Raw genomic sequence first — 18,818 nt, 5'->3', positions numbered from 1 at the left:
AGACTTAAGATGCTTAGTCTGATTGATTGATTATTTAGAGACAGGACTTGTTATACAGCCCAGGCATTTTCCTGTCTTAGTCTCCTGAGCGCAGGGATGGCAGATGTATGTCAGCACACTGATCCTGGCGATTAGTCTTGATGAATGTGGGTAGAAGCCTAAGACAAGCACTCACTCTCAATGCCTGCCTGCTTTCTGGCTGCCACAAGGCAAGCAGCTTTGCTGATTTTTAGCCCCCTACCATGGTTTTCCACCCACTACAGCCCAGAACCAACACTTAGCTGACAATGACCTCTGCAGCTGTGAAGTAAAACCAGTCTGTCCTCTCAAGCACTTGTCATGGCAATCTACAGAGGAGCAGAACTCTGGCACCAGGAACGGTGCTGTCTTCATGGCCACTCAACTGCAGGTTCAGAAGCCCTTGTGTGTGGTTTGTGGGGAAAGTTTACAGATGCGTGTTAGAGTCCCCAGGATTCTCTCACTAAGGTTTAAGGGGTGGTGAGAGCTCAAATAATACACCATGGACAGTAAATCTGTGCTCATGGGGTTTCAAACGGAAACGGGGAGTTTATTTGGAATTGGACTAGAGGACATTTGTATTTTATTTTGTCCACATCCCAAGACTTTGTATTAGGTGCCCCTGGCATAGGGAATTTTAAGACAGTTGCCTTTCAGACTATTGCATGGACACTGCTGTGGCTTTTGGCCAGGTTTACAGTTAGAACAGGGAGCAAAAGCAGGGTGGAAAGATGTGAAAGCCTTGCAGCTTGATTTAAAGTCCATGAAAAGTTGGAGTTATGAAAGGCATGGTTTCTAAAAAGTAACCCTCAGAAAGAGAAAAAGTACTTTGTAACAAGTACAAGATGCCTCGAAAAGCATCTCAGGAATCAGCAAGATCATATGCATTGTAGGCTCAGTGATATAACAGTGTAAGGACTGGAAAGGCCTTCCCTGGAAAGAGTCGGCTGGCGGGGTACCCTGAGTGCACGCAGATGCCCAGGAAGTTATTATCATAGAATCATTTGCTGTGCTCAGCTGTCCAGACATTCAGAGGCTCCTGTAGCTGTGGTCCAAGGAGGTCCAGCTGCTGCTCTGAGCTGGGGCCAGACAAGGCTGTTATCCATGTGATACTGGTTTGGTGGGAAGCTCAAGGTAAGAGGTGAAATGGAGATGGCAGGAAATCAGATGCAAGAACAGGAAATATGTGCCACTGAAGCTGCAGGCAGTGAGTACAGCTTTCTCAGACAAAGCATGTGGGCTACACATGGGCAAGGTTGCAGGCGAGGCTGCCCAGGACCTCTGAAGCTCACGTTAAGGCACCCCATTCCTCCAGATGCTCAACAGGGGGCTACAGGACTTTGTTAGCTTCTGGGTTTGGTTCTAACAGTTCATTTCCTTGTTGTCATTTTTCTACTCTTCCCTCTGGAACGAGGATGTTTGTCCTTTGTCATTACATAAGTGTTTCACTTGCTTTTCACAGGGGCTCACAGTTGAGAGTTTGTCTAGTGTACCAGGGGAGATGTGGGAGAGTTAATAATATCCTTATTGTTTTCTTCATCTGGAGATTAATTATGGCTTGAGCAGGTATGCTTAGGGTGTTAGCATGAGAAAAGATGAACTTATGATGGTTACTTATGTCAACTTGGCTCTTGATTGGTCTGAGAGAGACCAAGTACTTAGGAAAGGATACAGCTGGGTGCTGGCGAGGGTGTTTGAAGAGGGGATTGGCATGCGTTCTTCTGTCTGTCCTCATGAGGTGAGTGACACTGCTGCTCACACTCTTCTGCCTCACTGTTCTGCCTCATCACAGCACCAGAAAAACACACCCAACCAGCCATGGACCAAGACTTCTGAAACCACGAGCCTCAACAAATTTACTTCCTTTTAAGGTGTTTCTCTCAGGCATGCATTTCCTTTCTCTTCTGCCTCTAGGGTACTCCTGTGGCGGTCCAAATCTGACATCCTCTCTTCCTGACACACCCAGTGTCTCTATTGAATGGTTAATTCCCTCTGAAGGGACTCACTTCCTCAACTGTTACCCTTCCCCATAGTCCTACACAAGACAGAGCTCAAGGATTCTCTTTTCTTTTGTCAACAGCCCAGGACCTCTCACTGTTTTCTCTTGTCTCTTTCTCACTCTATATAACCATAACAGTACCAGCCCTTATGGTATCAGAGGAGAGGGGCAGAGAAGATTTAGTTGTAACTAGTTGAAACTAGAAAAAAGTAAATTGGTGAACCCTAACGTTTCAATTTTCTGGCTCTATCTAAGCAGTGGTGCTGGCTCTGTGTGTTTCATGTGCTGGCAGCACAAAGGCATCTGGACAGCATGAATGCAAAGTCAGTGTTCCGCTGCTCTGGCATGTCTGTAATTCTAGGTGGCATTACGGTGGAGATTCTAGAGTTCTGCATTTAGACACTGATTTTGAGTGGTTCAACCTACTTGTGAACTATTGAAAGCAGATCAAATTGGTTCTTGATGTACTCATAATTGGCTTTCTCCTTTAAGTCTTGATAAAAAACTAACTTAAATAGGTTATAACTGTGTTCAAACTAGTTTTAACTGGGATTTGCTTGACTTCTTCAGACTACTCAAGTAAGGTTTGATCAAACAGTTCATTTTAATGGCAGTGGAACAGTTGGAATGGAACCTGACAGAAGACTGCTCCTGTCAATGACCTCTAGCTGCCATAGAAAGCCAGTGCTGGACCCTCGCCTTAGAGGCAGAAAGAGCAAAGTGCACGGCCATATATATTTATTCTTAAGAGCAACCTAAATAGTGTTTATATGTAAAGACTTGGGATTTTATCCAGGCAGGAATAAGCCCTACTTGCAGCGTATTAGTCCACTCTCTAAGAGCTGTGGGTTGGCACTGAGTGCCTTCAGCCACCCACCACCCCTCAGATCACGCAGACCCTCTCACCTTGATCCGGCTTACTGCTTCCTGGGCCTGCATCATGCGCACGTTTTTGGAGGGAGTTTTGTCTGAGAGTAGCTGAGTGGAACCAAGGTAATTGGCAGCAAAAATAATTCCATCGATCAAGTCTTCAGGGTCACAAGGTCCAGGAACTAGAACACACAGAGCCACAGTGGTGAATGATATCACGGGGTGGGGGGTGGGGGGGTACCCCATGCCAAGCTCCATGCTCACCGTGTAAATATGTGGTCAACCTGCTAGTCAAAGACATCTTAAGAGTCATTTATTATGAGAAATGATGTATTTACTTAAATATGAATCAGAGTCCAACAGTTTAAAAAAAAAAGTCTCCTAGACAGGCCTGTAATCCTAGTCGCTTGGGAGGCTGAGGCAGGAAGACAGTCTGTTCATGTGTGAGGCCCCAGGCAAAACAATTCCCCACCCCCTGAACACAATACTGGGGACTGGAGTACGAGCTCTTTGCCAACAGGGGACATGTCATACTCATCTTTGACTTTCATGCCTGTCACGTGATTCTATAAATTGTATGTTTGCTTGGGAGAATGGCTAGAGGAACAGAAAGCTGTAATAATGGAAGAAAACACCATTTCCTGACACTTCCTATTTCCTTTCTACCCACTCAAAATTTCCTCCTCTTTTTGGTCTCTGATGGAGAAATTACATTTCATACATGAGGAAAATTGGATATTTCTTTCCTATAATGGCTTCAGACTCCAACATTGTAAGTTGATAACATCACTGCAAAGCCATGGTCCCATGCTGGCAATAGTGCCACCTGATAGACCATGATGCTCCTGGCTTCACGTAGAGATCAATGTCCAGGAAAATCAGATTTTTCCGTTCTCACTCACCAATCTACTAAATCAAATCTCTGTTTTAAATAGAGGGACATCTGATTCTAATCATAGTCTCTATAATCCACAGCCCAAATTAAAGCGTGTCTGCAACTGGTATGTATAATGGGTTCACTGCAGACAAACATTTTAATCGTAAGTAAAACATGTATTTTCTTTGAATGGCAATTCTGAGGAGACTAAAATGTAAAACAGTTTGAAACCTCAGGTTCTAGAAATGAAGTAACTCGAGGTGGAAACAATTACTTTCCCTCTTGTGGGTCTAACCTGAAGTCATTTTTATTTTCATTTTTAATCGTCTAGCTCACCCATGAAAAACTGCTGGCCAGGGTACAAACTTAACTTATTCACTTTTTTTTTGAGACAAGGTTTCTCTGCGTAGCTCTGGCTGTCCTGGAACTCACTCTGTAGACCAGGATGGCCTCGAACTTACAGTGGTCTGCCTGCCTCTGTCCCCCAAGTGCTGGGATTAATGGTGTCACCACCACCACCCGGCGTCTTATTCAGTTTTCAACAACTAAGGCTGTGGTCAAAATAGAGAAGTAGGAAGTTAGTCAGGACCCTCACGGGATGTCTGAGGTGTAGGTTTACTCCTTGGCTAGCCCCCAGCCTTTACCTTTGGTCTGTGATGAGAACGAGCGATTCATGGTCATTACACCTCTAGTCTAAGACACTCAGAATTAACAGGTTTGTGGTCTTTCCCAGTGTTTTGTTTTACATCTGGTGCCCCCAAATGCTAAAAGATTCATGAGTGACCCCAGTACTCAATATTTTCTCTTCAGTTCTTACCTTCAACATAGGTTGGGAATGATGCCAAGCTTTTTCTTGACTGTAATCAAGACAAAGAAGTTTCAGAAAAGGGCACAGCATGATGAAATATGCATTAGACAAGCATCCATGTAACATAAAAAAAGAAATACATCAGCATTGGCATTTGTTAACCAGTTATCAGCCATTTCTCATTGCCGAGTGAAGTGTGGATAAATATATGCATTTACTTACCTACACCCAGATTTGCCCATTGAAGTTTGAAGTGATCAAAATACCTCTATGTTTCAGAGAGGTGTTTGTCAGCTTAAAAAGAGGTATAATCAGCAATAAAGACTATACTTTACATTTGAAGAATGTATTCAGTGTGAAAAACTATTGATTACTAAATACACCAATAACACAATGGTGTACTCTGGAAATACACCCTGGAGACAGGACTCCCTGGAGTTTTCTTTAGGTCTTTGACACAGGGAAGATATACTCGTATACCTTTTTATCTCTCATTGACTCTTTAAGTTGAAAAATACCATTCTGTAAATCATGAATTTGTGTTTCTTTAAAGTAAAAATGAAAGGGTAAGTTAAAAGACTAACGTTTCTTGAATTTAAGTGTCAGCTCATATCAGAAGTCAGCCTAACAGCGTTGTTGGATGGGATGAGCTAGAACCCGGCTGGCTGGCAAACCTTCCAGGAAAAATGCCAGGATGCCAAGTGGCAAAGCTTGCCATGGGCTCCTTTCAGAAGCACTTATGCTAGAAGCGGTTCTGCATGGTAGGAGGACAGGGAATTCAGTTCTGTTTTAAATGGTAACAGAGCTTGTAGCTGAAACGTAGGGGGCATCAAAGGCTCATGTTAAGAAGCAATCACCTAACATGGGCAAAAGGTAGGGTTTGCATGGTTGAGATGTTCGTTTCTGGAGATTTATCATGGGGGGATGAGATCACTTAAACACCTATCCTTTGGAGAAGGCCATCTGTTCAGTCCACTGATCTGGTAGATGACAGCATGCTCTGGGGACCTGATGGGCTAGGTGAGGAGGCTGGGTGGATAAGGACTAGGGTGTCACCGTTCCTATGCAAAGGCTCCTAACACTGCATGCTAATTGTTTTACGTGGAAAATGTGACAGGAATTCCACACTAATCGCATGGCAGACCACAAAAGGCAACGCTCAGCAGGGCCCCTGCAAATGTTCTCACTAGGACGAAATGGCACTTTACACCAAAGAAATTGGGTCTTGGATGCTATCCCATTTATGGAAAACTTCACAGCAGATGAGGCCAGATATGGCTAGGAGGCCCCATGCTATGCAGAAGCAGCTGGCTTCACAGGGGCCAAAGACGTCACTTCCCATCCCTCTCCCTGTCCTTGTTCCCAGTGTTCCAGGGATAATGAGAAGTCACTTAGCTTCATCAAAGTGGCTTAGTCTCCAGGTACCCTTAAAAAGCTGACTTGGTTTTCTTGGGCTACTAGGATACTTCTCTGAATGCTAAAACTTATTTTAGCAGAAGCTACAGCAGTACTTTAGAGTGACAATGGTAGGTGATTGGTACATTCACAGTCTCCATTTGTTAGTTTATCATCAATTTCATTTCTGGGGTAATACTGGAAAAAAAGTTTTGTGAAATGAAAGGATCTCCATTACACACAATGAGGATTTTCATCATTATTTCTAAAGATATGCAGAACCATGTATCAGGTTTTATAGGAAGTGGGAGACTAATACATCTACTTTGCTTGTTACAGCCAATGCATAATTGAGAGCTTAACATTCAGACACCTGGCTAGACCTGGCTTCTCACATGCAGACTGAGATGAACATCAGTTGATCCTTAGCATGAATTAATAAAGTTGCGTTCAAGACATTAGGCGCTAGGCTGGATGTGGTGGGGAACACCTGTAATCCCAGCATTGGGAGGAGGCACGAGGATTGTGAGTTCAAGGCCAGTCTCGACTTCATAGCAACACACCACTTCTCAGATAAAATGAAAACAATAGAAGAAATTAAAGCCAAGACATCAAGATTTTTCAGGGGTCACATGAACTCTGTTTAGAGTCCATAGGCATGGCACCATTTCCTTCTTACCCATCCATGTGCTATAAATTAAGTATCAAGTAATGCAAAGGGGCCAGCAGAAACTATGACCCTGCCACCTATATTCCAGTGAATAGACCAGAGGAGAAAACATATTTCCAGGCTAATGTTAGTATCACCTGAAGAAAAAATTTAATAAAAACTATAGCCCTCACTCACAAATAACATACATTTTAGAAGCAATTTGTTACTCAGGTAAAAACAATGCTTTGCTTTTCCAAGTTGATTTAACATAAAACTGTTAGCACAGTGGGGGAGCATGAGACATAGCTCTTCACCAAATCTCCTCAGTGCTGATGAAGGAGAAACTACTGCTGGATCCACACGTGCCCACACAGTCACTGCACAGGGAAACATTCACCTGGTGTGGACCTCCAACAGGAAGGCGGCAGTGGCTCTACTCAGGGGGAAAAAACTCTGCCTTTTTCGAGCCCCAGAAATCTTAGTGCCATCTCATCACTTAAGAGCTTTGTCAGGCTTATATGTCCCCATGAGACTTGCCCCCAAGTGACACCCTACAACCTTCTCATTGAGTAGCCCCAAGCCTAGGGTTAAATGAGAATTTCAGTTCTGCTGTCCTACTGGCCGTATTTCATGAGCTTTATGCGAACCCGAGGCTAGTGAATACCCCCGACAGCACGGATGTGGATCATTCCTTCCTCACAGATTGTTTTGAAAAAGATGCCGGTAGATAGTTTTTGAGATTCAATGTCCAGTAGAACTTCCTGCGATACAAAAGTTCCGTAACCAGCTGCAGATGGCACTGAACACCTGGAGTGTAAGCTGTATGCCTGAGGATCTGAACTCTCATATTCAATAATTAACAGACACTCGTGGTCACTGATGACCAAACTGGGCCAATCAGTCACAGCGTTCATTGACAAACTGCACAGAGGAGAGGAGAGAAAATATTTCTCCTCGGTGTAGCTTACATCAGGGAGGGCAGAGGTAAAAGCAATAAAGCATTATTGGGGTGAAGCAAAATAGGAATGAAGATTAAGGACGGCGCCCTACCTCTTTATTGGTGGAGGCTTCCGTGGGGTCACCGGGATGAAGGGGTACGCTTGATGACTCAGCACCCAGAGGTGAGGAACTTCCAGGAGATGGAGACTGGAACACAGCAAGAGGGACAGACAGCAGTGAGAGCCCGCGGGCTGCGTAGCAAGCGGCAAGGGGCAGACCTGCCCCAGGAGACACTGCCATGGGGAGAAGCCTGTGACAACAGCTGCCACCCGCACTGAGCAGACCTGGCCATGCAAACTTCCAACTCCATCTCTTCGAAGGAGTTTTATAGCTCTGAGTCTTTTTCTTCCCTTGGGCTAATATTTTAAAGAAAATACAGACCGACAGTAGGCATCAAACTTAAATAAGGGTTATTATACAATATTTTAATTTTTTCTTAGTTAAAGTTAAATACTTAGATTACACATATTTACATATCACCTGCCTAAGATGATCTGAATGGAAAAATTGAAAACTAGAACCACCCACTGCATTTTCCTTGTCAGCTCAGATGTCTATATGTTGTCTCTCTTAATTCGTAGGCCACTGAAAATTCAGACAAATTTCAACATTAAAACCACACTGTTCTGGAACATGTCAGCATATGTTAGAATCCTCTGTCAAATGACAGACTTGAAAATAAGGCTTAGACAAACAGGTTTGGGAAGCAGGCCCCTGTGTCAGTGTGGCAGTGCCTCAGTGGGTGGACACGGGCAGGTGATAGCTGTGAACATAGAACACAGCAAGTATCTTGTAAGTATGTGCTGAATGAATGGCCCAAAAAGCAAGCAATATGGCAAATACAGGCCTGGAAACATCCCCCTCCCCATATGACACCAGAAAGTTCTGTGAGCTCCTGAAATCTTGAAAGATGAGGGTCATCTTTGGGTAGCCTCAGAGATGGTTACTAATTCCGCAGTGATGGCACTGGGGGTGGGGGAGGAAGTCTGTGGTGCTTCCCAGCTGTGTGTGATATCTGAGGACCCATGTGCAACATAAAAGGAGCCATGCAGGATGTGTTCTCCCAGGAAGTGTGGAGATGGGAGCCAGCAAGGCAAATCCTCAGCTACGGAAAGCAGCACTTGTGCACATCTGACTTCCAGCAGGTGGCCCCTTTGGGGGAAGTTAAGGCACAGGGACAGTAGTAAAATATCTTCTCACAGGAAGAAAGAATGTTTCACAAACAGTGAAGTTGTGTGTGTGTGTGTGTGTGTGTGTGTTGGGGGTTGGGGGAGAGCATGTTAAGAGATCAGAGAACCCCAGCAAGCATTATTTAAAAATAAGTGAAAACTTTTCCAAAAAGTCTGAATTACAAGAAATACAGGGGACACTGAAAGATGACACAGTGCAATGCACTACTTAGCTAAGAGGCTGTGGGATCCTGGTCTCGGATCATATGGCTATTTGATTCTCAGCGGGGAGATGAGAGCCCATGAGTCCCTTACATGGTGGCACTGAGACATGTCACCACAGTCAAGGCCGAAGGGCAAGCATAAGGTGACAGCAGATATAAAGCAGTCCAGGCTCCACGGCCCCTGGCCACAATAAAGCAGCCTTACACACCTTTCAAAAGAAGCCTGAAGAAGTTTCCAGTCAGTGCCCAAGAGAGCTGCTGGGTGCTTACTGACTCAGCACTGTTTGACTGACTCAAAATTAATTTGGAAAAGGATGAGAATTTAATGCCTTAAATCTCCCCAGTTTTTCACATTGAAAAAGCATCTTTCGATATTTGTGGCTTGATTTTTCCCCCAAAGAAATTTTCTCTGTCCCAAAGACTTAAGGTTTGCACTGAGTCTTAGCAAAGCTGTAGTTGGGTTTTTTTTTTTTTTTTTTGAACTGCTTGCTTTCAGGACCTTGGACATCCTCATACAGAACTACCTGACAGCCTCATATTTCCCATTTCTTTATTTTCCACCCCAATATTCTGCAAATAGATTTCTTCCCACCCTGTGGGCATGGGACCTTCCTCTGGTGATGTGGGGAGACAAGCTATCTGGACAGTGGGCAGGGATGTGGAAGGTAGAACTCACACTGACAGATGGTTAGTGCCGGGTGCCTACCAGGGAATGCTGGGGAAGAGAGGACATGAGTGTGCTGATCATCCCCCAATAAAGCTTCTACAGCCCCACCCTGACCTGAGCAGGGGCCCACTCTCGCCAGACACCTGTGCTTGTGCCTTTTGCCCACGTACAGACTCAGGTGGGTTTTCTCCATCCGTGTCTCCCCTTCCTTTTCCCTATGTCAAAGCTCAGCTCAGGAGCACGCCCCTTACTGGGCTTTCTGAGATACCAATCATAGCTCACTTCTCCCCTATGTAATGTGCTCTGGTTTATGTTAAAACTTGTTTGCGAGTATGCCTAATCCCCAAGAACTCTTAATCAGTAGGGATCCTGTCTCCATGATAATGCAGGTGTCTAGGCTTAGGTCTTCAAAGTAGTTAGGTGGTCAGCAAAGGGAGGCATGGACAAAGGACTGGTTACCCTGCTTCCAACCTGCACTGAAAGAAGGCATGGAGCAACACTGCCCACTGCCTCCCTGGGACGATTTCTTTTAGTGGTCAGTGGTGAGTCCTCTACTGTAGTGTCCCTCTGCTTCTCTGTGTAGAACACTCACTGCTCGTCTTGAACTCTAGAAATCTATTTTTCCTGTGAGGACTCCAACTTAGGCTCCAGGGACGTTCTTTTGACACACAGGGCTACAAATTGTCACTTGCTGACTGAGGTGGTTTGAATAGGAATGGCCCTCACTAGACAGACTCATGTGTTTGAATGCTTGGTCCATAGAGACTGGCACTATTAGGTGGTGTTGGAGGAAGTGTGTTATTGTGGGCGGGCTTTGAGGCTTCCTATGCTCAAGCTATGTCCAGTGTGACACAGTCTCCTTCTGCTGCCTGTGAATCAAGATGTAGGACTCTCAGCTCCTTCTCCAGCGCCATGTCTGCCTGGACGCTGCCATGCTTCCTGCCATGATGATAATGGACTAAACCTCTGAAACTGTTAAGACAGTTCAATTAAACGTTTTCCTTATAAGAATTTACCATGGTCATGGTGTCTCTTCACAGCAATAAAACCCCAAGATACTGACCAAGGCAAGCATGCACAAGCTCCTTTAGACAGACCCAGCTCTTACAAAGCTATTCAAATACCTGCGTCAATGCCTTCTGTTTCCCTCAACCTCTCACTGGGTATACATAAAGTAAAAAGAAATTAGATAATGGGTTTCACTTTCAAAGCCTATGTCAGAGGCAAACATTATCATGGTATATCTGTGTTAGATTCTCATGCCTACTGGGCTACTATATGGGTCTTCAATCTTAGGCAAAGGGTAGGAAGCAAATGTGATTTGGTAATTCACAAGATGAATGCTGGGAAGCTGCTTGTGTGAGCCACAGACGCTAGTACCTATGTGCTCATCTTGTGGAGCCAAGGAAAGCCTGGCCCCATTCTATGGCTCCACATCAGACCCAGCATCTCCCACTCATATCCTGAGAATCCTGGAGGTCTCCTTCACAAGGTGTGGCTGCAGAGGCAGTGTTGCTACTGCTGCTGCTGCAACCATCAATGTCACCAGTCCTTCCCGTGACGACATGAGGACAGACCTATCCTCCCCACATTCTACAACACCTAAGCTATTTCAGCTGCCATGCTGCCTCTGTGTACTCAGGGATCAACTCTGTAACTCTACAGGCACATACAGAAGCCTATGCCATGACCCCATATAATATAGACACTGCTGACACCAATCAAAGGCAAAGAAATCAAAGGTTGCTTTGGAACCCACTAGAGCTAAACTCAAAAGAAAAGAACCCATCTAGCTGATGTCCTGTATCCCATCTAAACAGAAATATCTTTTCCTACGAAAGCTGCTTTATAAAATGTGAAGAAATAGAATGCTACACCAGATATGCAGACACCATCGACACAAGAAATATGAAAGGGAACATGATGCTCGCAAGGAAAAATAACTATGCAGAAATAGATCTATGTGAAAGAAACCTATGAAATGCCTAAAATAAAGAAATAAAATTAAGCAGCACTCTGAAGGAAACCCAGTGAGGCATGAAAGAGGTAAGCAGTACAAAGAAATGAGAAAAACAATTCAGGATTCAGGATATGAGTGAGACATCCTCCAAAGATAAGTCACACAAAACAAGAACTAATAAGAAAGCTTGGAAGTAAAAATGTCCATTGGTGACATGAAAAATACAAAGGAAGCTTCCATATCAGGTCGAAGGAGAAATCTCAGAATTTGAGAACAGCTCCTCTCAGAAGTTACCTAGTCAGACAAAAAATTAACAACAATATACGAGGATGAAGCAACTCTAGGAAACATGGGAAACCATTAAGTAAAAACACTTTTTCACCATAGGAACTGAAGAAAGTAAAGGGGAAAGACACAGAAATATTTTTTCATGGGAAAATTTCCCCAAAGCTCTCAAATCTTACAGACATGTGGACATCTAGATTCTGGAAGCTCACATGACAATAGATCCAACCCAAACAGACCCTTGCCAAAGCTTCTTACAGTCAAAATGACAGGAGCACATGGCAAAGAATCTTGAACTAGCAAGAGAAGAGGCCCATGTAAGGGAATGTCCCCCAGACTTACAGTAGGCTGCTTTGCAGAAACCTCACTGACAAGAGAATGGGATGATACATTCAAAATAATGGGAGAAGAAAGCCCTTCAGAACCACAGCCAGGAACATTACCAGATAATAATGAAGAGGACAGATCCCCTGTAGACCAGTGTTCTGAGATGTACTTCAGGGACCCTAGTGTAAAAACGGAAGGGTAGTTACTGCCCTGAAGACACCTGAGTACACACAAAGCTTACTAGGAGGACAGATGCATCACACACATAGAGAATTAGCCTCAGCAGGACAGAAAGGTATCATGATGTGAAGGGGGAACAGCAAAGCAAGCCCTGTAAAATTAACAAGACAGGAAGTTCATGCTTCTCAGGAGCAACCTTGAATGTAACTGGATTGCACTTACCAATCAAAACAGACTGAATGAGTGGGTTAAAAAGAAAAGACTATATACTTAATACAATGAACTCACTTCTCCAGGAAAGAATCACGAGACTAAAGCAACGTTTTAGAAAATGACACAGGCTGATGGACAAGATGGGGCACCCAGTATGTACTGCATATGGAGAGCAGAGGAGCAGAGGCTGGGAAGCAGACTGCAGAGAACAAAGCAGGGGCATCAAGCTTCTCATCGCAGCCAGACAACCTCCAGTTCAGAAGGCACAAATGTCAAGTACTCTGGACTCCTCTGAATACTGGAGCAAGTGCAGGCCCCTGGGGAACGGAGGATCTACAGAGTTCAGCAATACCCGTGAGGGAACAGACTGCTGATCCAAAACACAGTCTTGGGGACTTCTCAGACTGAACAATTGGGGAGGATAAAAAGAAGCTCGCCCTCCCACTACTCCTATTGCGGCTGGACATTCCCTGGGGTTGGGAATCACAAGCTCCAAGCACAGGGCACTCTTCTGAGTCCTGGAGTGAGTGTAGGCCCCTGGGGAACAGAGGACCAGCACTGCGAAACCAAGACAGCCCATACAGCGAGTCAGCGGTCTGGCCTCCACGCCACTGTTCTACTCTGCAGCTGATTCCTCTGAGGAGACATGTAGTGAGAGGAACCCTCCAATCCTAGGCGGCAGAGCTCAGAGAAATCTCGCTCCAGGATGACAGCGTCTGCCAAGCTAGTAAATAAAACAGCTGCCTTCCAAAGGGACTCGCTGCCTTGACTGCCAGCTTAGAAAAGCTGAGCCCCCTCAGCAGATGACTAAAGGAAAGAGTAAGAAGACAAAGAACAAAAAACCAGGACAGCATGGCTCCTCCAGAAAGCACAGGCAACAATAGACACACTAATGCAGTGGAATCTCAGGAAAATGACCTTAAAGCTATGCTTATACCATCGTTTGAGAATTATAAAATCAATTAATAAAACACAAATCGAGGAAGCCTTGGAAATGGAAAATTTAGAGAAGAGATCAGGAATTGAATAGATAAGTATTGACAAAGAACTCAAACACATGGAGGAGAGAACCTCAGGGGCTGAAGATACAATAGAAGAAATTGATACATCTCTCAAAGACAATATTAAAACAGAAAAACTCGTAACATAAAACATCCAAGAAATCAAGGACACCATAAGAAGGTGTAAACTCAGGATCACAGGAGTAGATGAAAAGGAAGACGCCAGGTTCCCGGGACCAGAAAATGTTTTCAAGAAAATCATAGAAAATATCTCCAACCTAAAGGAAGAGATGTCCTTGAATACACAAGAGGCCTACAGAACACCAGATAGGCTAGACCAGAAAAGAAATTCTTCCCACCACATAATAATCAAAACACTAAATCTGCAGGACAAAGAAAGGACATTAAAAGCAGCAAGAGAAAAAGGCCATGTAACACACGAAGGCAGACCCATCAGAATTATACCTGACTTCTCAACAGAGACCATGAAAACAAGAAGGACCTGGGCTGATGTCATCCAGACACTAAGAGACCACAGATGCCAGCCCAGACTACTATATCCAGAAAAACTTTCAATCACCATAGATGGAGAAAACAAGATGTTCCACAACAAAACCAAATTTTTACAAATTTATACACCAACCCAGCTCTACAGAACATATTAGAAGGAAAACACCAACACAATGAGGTTAACCACATCCAAGCAAACACAATATATAAATAAATCTCACAACAGCAAAACCAAAACAGGCACAGAAATACATGATCACCACCAACTCCACAATAAATGGATCCAACAATTATTGGTCACTAATATCTCTCAACATCAATGGCCTCATCTCTCCAATAAAAGACACAGACTAACAGAATGGCTGCAGAAACAAGATCCAACATTCTGCTGTATTCAAGAAACATAACTCAGCAACAAAGATAAATATTACCTGAGAGTAAAAGGCTGGAAAAAGATTTTCTAAGCAAACGAACCCAAGAAGCAAGCTGGAGTAGCCATTCTAATATTTAATAAAATAGACTTTCAATTAAAATTAATCAGGAAAGATGGGGAAGGATACTTTGTTCTCATCAAAGGAAAAATCCACCAAGAGGACATCACAATCCTGAATATCTATGCCCCCAAACAGGGATACCCACATTTGAAAAAGAATCACTTTTAAAGCTTGAATCACACATTGATCCCAACACATTAATAGTGGGAGACCTCAACATCCCACTCTCACCAATGGTCAGATCTTTGAGACAGAAACTAAATAGAGAAATAATGAAGCTAGCAGAGGTCATGAATCAAATGGACCTAATAGACATGCACAGAACTTTTCACCCAACCACAGAAGAATATACCTTCTCAGCACCAAACTGAACCTTCTCCAAAATTGACCATATAATCAGTCACAATGCAAGCCTCAACAGATACAAAAAATTGAAATAATCCCCTCCATCTTATTAGTCCACCATGGCCTAAAGCTGAACTTCAACAATAGAATTAAAAAAAGCCTACAAACACATGGAAACTGAACAATGTTCTACTCAATGACAACTGGGTCAGGGATGAAATAAAGACAGAAATTTAAAATGTCATAGAATTCAATGAAAATGAAGGCACAGCATATACAAACCTTTGGGACACAGTGAAAGCAGTGCTAAGAGGAAAGTTCATAGCATGAAGTACCTTCAAAAAGAAATTAGAGACATTACATACAAGCAACTTAATGGAACACATGAAAACAACAGGGGAAAAAAGCAGACATCTACCCCAAAAGGGGTAGATATCTGGAAATAATCAAACCTAGGGCTGAAATTAATAAATTTGAAACAAACAAACAAAAAACAATTCAAAGAATCAACAAAACTAAGAGCTGGTTCTTTGAGAAAATCAATAAGATAGATAAACCCTTAGCCAAGCTAACTAAAAGGCAAAGGGAGAGTATCCAAATCAACAAAATCAGAAATGAAAAGGGAAACATAACAACAGATACCAAGGAAATCCAAAGAATCATTAGGTCTTACTTCAAAAGCCTATATGCCACAAAATTAGAAAATCTAAATGATATGGACAAATTTCTTGATAAATTCCACTTACCAAAGTTGAATCAAGATCAGGCAAACAAATTAAATAGTCCCATATGCCCTAAGGAAATAGAAGTGGTCATTAAAATTCTCCCAATCAAAAAAAGCTCAGGGCCAGATGGATTCAGCACAGAATTCTACCAGACCTTCAAGGAAGAACTAATACTAATACTCTTTAAACTATTCTACCAAATAGAACAGAAAGAACACTACCAGACTCATTCTATGAAGCCACAGTCACTTTAATACATAAGCTACATAAAGACCCAACAAAGAAAGAGAATTTCAGACCAATTTCCCTCATGAACACTGATGAAAAGTACTCAATAAAATACTCACAAACTGAATTCAAGAACACATCAAAAATCTCACCCACCATTACCAAGTACGTTTCATCCCAGGCATGCCGGGGTGGTAATCCATCAATGTAATCAACCATACAAACAAACTGAAGGGAAAAAACTCACATGATCATCTCCTTAGATGCTGAAAAAGTATTTGACAAAATCCAATACTCTTTCATGTTAAAAGTCTTAAGACAGGTCAAGGATACAAGGCACATACCAAAGCATAGTAAATATAGTAAAGGCAATATACAGCAAGCCTCTACCCAACATTAAACTAAATGGAGAGAAACTTAAATCAATTCCACTGAAATCAGGGACAAGTCTGTCCACTCTTTCTGTATCTCTTCAATATAGTACTTGAAGTCCTAGCTAGAGCAATAAGACAACTAAAGGAGATCAAGGGGATACAAATAGGAAAGGAAGAAGTCAAAGTATCATTATTCTCAGATAATATGATAGTATTCAGCAATAACCCCAAAAAGTCTACCAAGCAACTGCTACAACTGATAAATACCTTCAGCCAAGTGGCTGGATAAAAAAAATCAACTCAAAAAAGTCAGTAGCCCTCCTGTATACTAAGGACAAACAGGCTGAGAAAAAAATTAGGGAAACCACACCCTTCACAATAGCCACAAATAATATAAAATATCTTGCTGTAATTCTAACGAAGCAAGTGAAAGACTTATGTGAAAAACTTCAAGTCTCTGAAGAAAGAAATTGAAGAAGACATCAGAAAATGGAAAGATCTTCCATGCTTGTGGATTGGGAGAATCAATATAGTAAAAATGGCCCTCCTACCAAAAGCAATCTACAGATTCAATGCAACTCCTAGCAATATAATACCTACACATTTTTTTTACAGACCTTGAAAGATCAATTATCCTGCATCCTTCATGTTCAAGCACCAAGTGTTTCAGGTTGCTGTTCCTTATCAGAGCAGGACATCTCCCAGGACAGCTTTGAACAAAGCTTCTGATCCCAATTGGTCCAGCATTTCAGACTGTTCCACACAGGACTTCTACTAAGCCTGAAATTTCTCAACATTTAGAAACTGGATCACAAATGATATTCCTAGCTTGTTTAACCATTTTCCCCAATTTTATTTGGGTCCCTACAAAAGTATTATTTGTCCCAAATCAGCTGGAAGAAACCTTAAGAGAATGGTGCCCCATTTCCCTTAAGGGTGGTTGGGTAGGTTTTTGGTTGCTTTCTTGGGATATAGATGTTTATTTTCATTGGGAGTTGGTTATAAGTTATTGTTGGTCTTATTCAGAGAGAAAATGAGGTTGGACTCAAGGATGTCTCTCTTTTCCTTTATCTTTCTTTCCTAGGTTTGAAAATAGGGTTGAAAAGAAAGAAGGGGGAATATAGAAATATGTAGGGATGATAGGACAAAAAGGAAATTATTGAATCTACTCCTCAACTTAAGCCCTTAATTGTTACTCACAAGGTTATTTTTAATTCACTGGCATAGAATTTTGTATATTGATGTGAAATAAATTTAATTTTGATACACTGGTATTGAATTCAAATTTAAGATTTTTCTTCACACACATTACATGTATTTCTACTGTAATATGAGGTATTGCACCCATGCAACTCAAGTAGAATGCAAGGTTTACCTCGGATACTTTGAAAGTGCTATTTCAGGCTGTTTAGGACTAGTAAGTTATACAAGTTAATTGTTAGTGGATCAAATCATGGTCATGTCAATTACTCGTCTATTTATATTACAAGAATATACATCCTAGGTTTAACAGATAGATATGATTCTATATATAGATAAGGTAAAATAGTTAGGTAAGGTCTTCAAAAACCTCAGAGTCATATAGAATATGACATTTAAAGTTTAAAATTTTTTTTTTTTTTTTTACTTTTTACTATTTTAAAGATTCATTGACAGTAAGATAGGTTAACTCCTGGCAACATCTAGCCTACCTCAAAGAAGATGATGAGCATCAAAGAACCTCCTTATGGAGATGGCTTCAAATATGGCAAAGCAGCCACTGAGCAAAATGTCCTTGTTTTGGCCACTATTAGAATTCTGCCTAAAAATGGGCAAGTTTGGATGCAGGCAGAATCAACAGCCAAACTCTGCCAAGACAAGGTAAGCAAGTCCCCAATAGTTCCTGCCTCACAAATATGTCTGTCAGATATACTGGGCCAGGAGGCTGAAGATGATGCTCCAATATTACAGAGAGTTTTGGGTGACTGTTCAAGGATTTTTTTCACTTTGGAAGCTGCTGACCTGCATTTCCTGTCAATCAGGTAATTATTTTTATTCCTTCTCAAGTCTCTGATGGAGTTGAAGACCAGATAGTTTTAGTTTTACAATTAAGTTTAGTTGTTTAGGGGTTAAGATGTGTTTAGGTCTAGATCAATGTTTTAATTTGAGAGAGATGAGATATGATAGATATTGATTTATGTTCAGAATTTTAGACTCACCAAGATAGGAAAGGTGTTTTCTTCAAGGTTGCCAAATACAAATAGCCAAAACACTATGAATGTAACATTAATATAAGTCCTGGGTTTTTTGTGGTTCTTCTTGCCGTATGTAGTTTATTTTATGTACGTGTAATAATATAAATGTATATATATAAATATTAAAAAAGAAAATGATACATCACACATGATACATGGAAAACATCAGCAAACAGGAATAACTACAGTAAGGCTTGATAAAGCAGAACTTAAATGAAAAAATGCAAAAAAGAGACAAAGAATGCCATTCTACAATGATAAAAA

The 18,818-nt window shown here is 42.1% G+C and overlaps 1 protein-coding gene across 2 annotated transcripts in view; it reads right to left on the bottom strand.

Annotated features, from left to right (window-relative positions):
* Apba1 (amyloid beta precursor protein binding family A member 1) overlaps positions 1 to 18,818 on the bottom strand; it is a 206,192-nt gene that overhangs the window by 26,122 nt on the left and 161,252 nt on the right. For both annotated transcript variants that reach the window (XM_051146264.1, XM_051146263.1), the window contains exons 3-5: positions 7,670 to 7,765; positions 4,582 to 4,621; positions 2,924 to 3,069 (exon numbers count right to left, since the gene is read on the bottom strand). In XM_051146264.1, the coding sequence (XP_051002221.1) occupies positions 2,924 to 3,069; positions 4,582 to 4,621; positions 7,670 to 7,765 (282 nt within the window). The remainder of the gene's footprint in view (positions 1 to 2,923; positions 3,070 to 4,581; positions 4,622 to 7,669; positions 7,766 to 18,818) is intronic.

The sequence above is a fragment of the Acomys russatus genome, chromosome 5 (genome assembly GCF_903995435.1).
Source record: "Acomys russatus chromosome 5, mAcoRus1.1, whole genome shotgun sequence".
Taxonomy (NCBI): Eukaryota; Metazoa; Chordata; class Mammalia; order Rodentia; family Muridae; genus Acomys; species Acomys russatus.
This window is presented reverse-complemented; position numbering and strand designations above follow the sequence as displayed.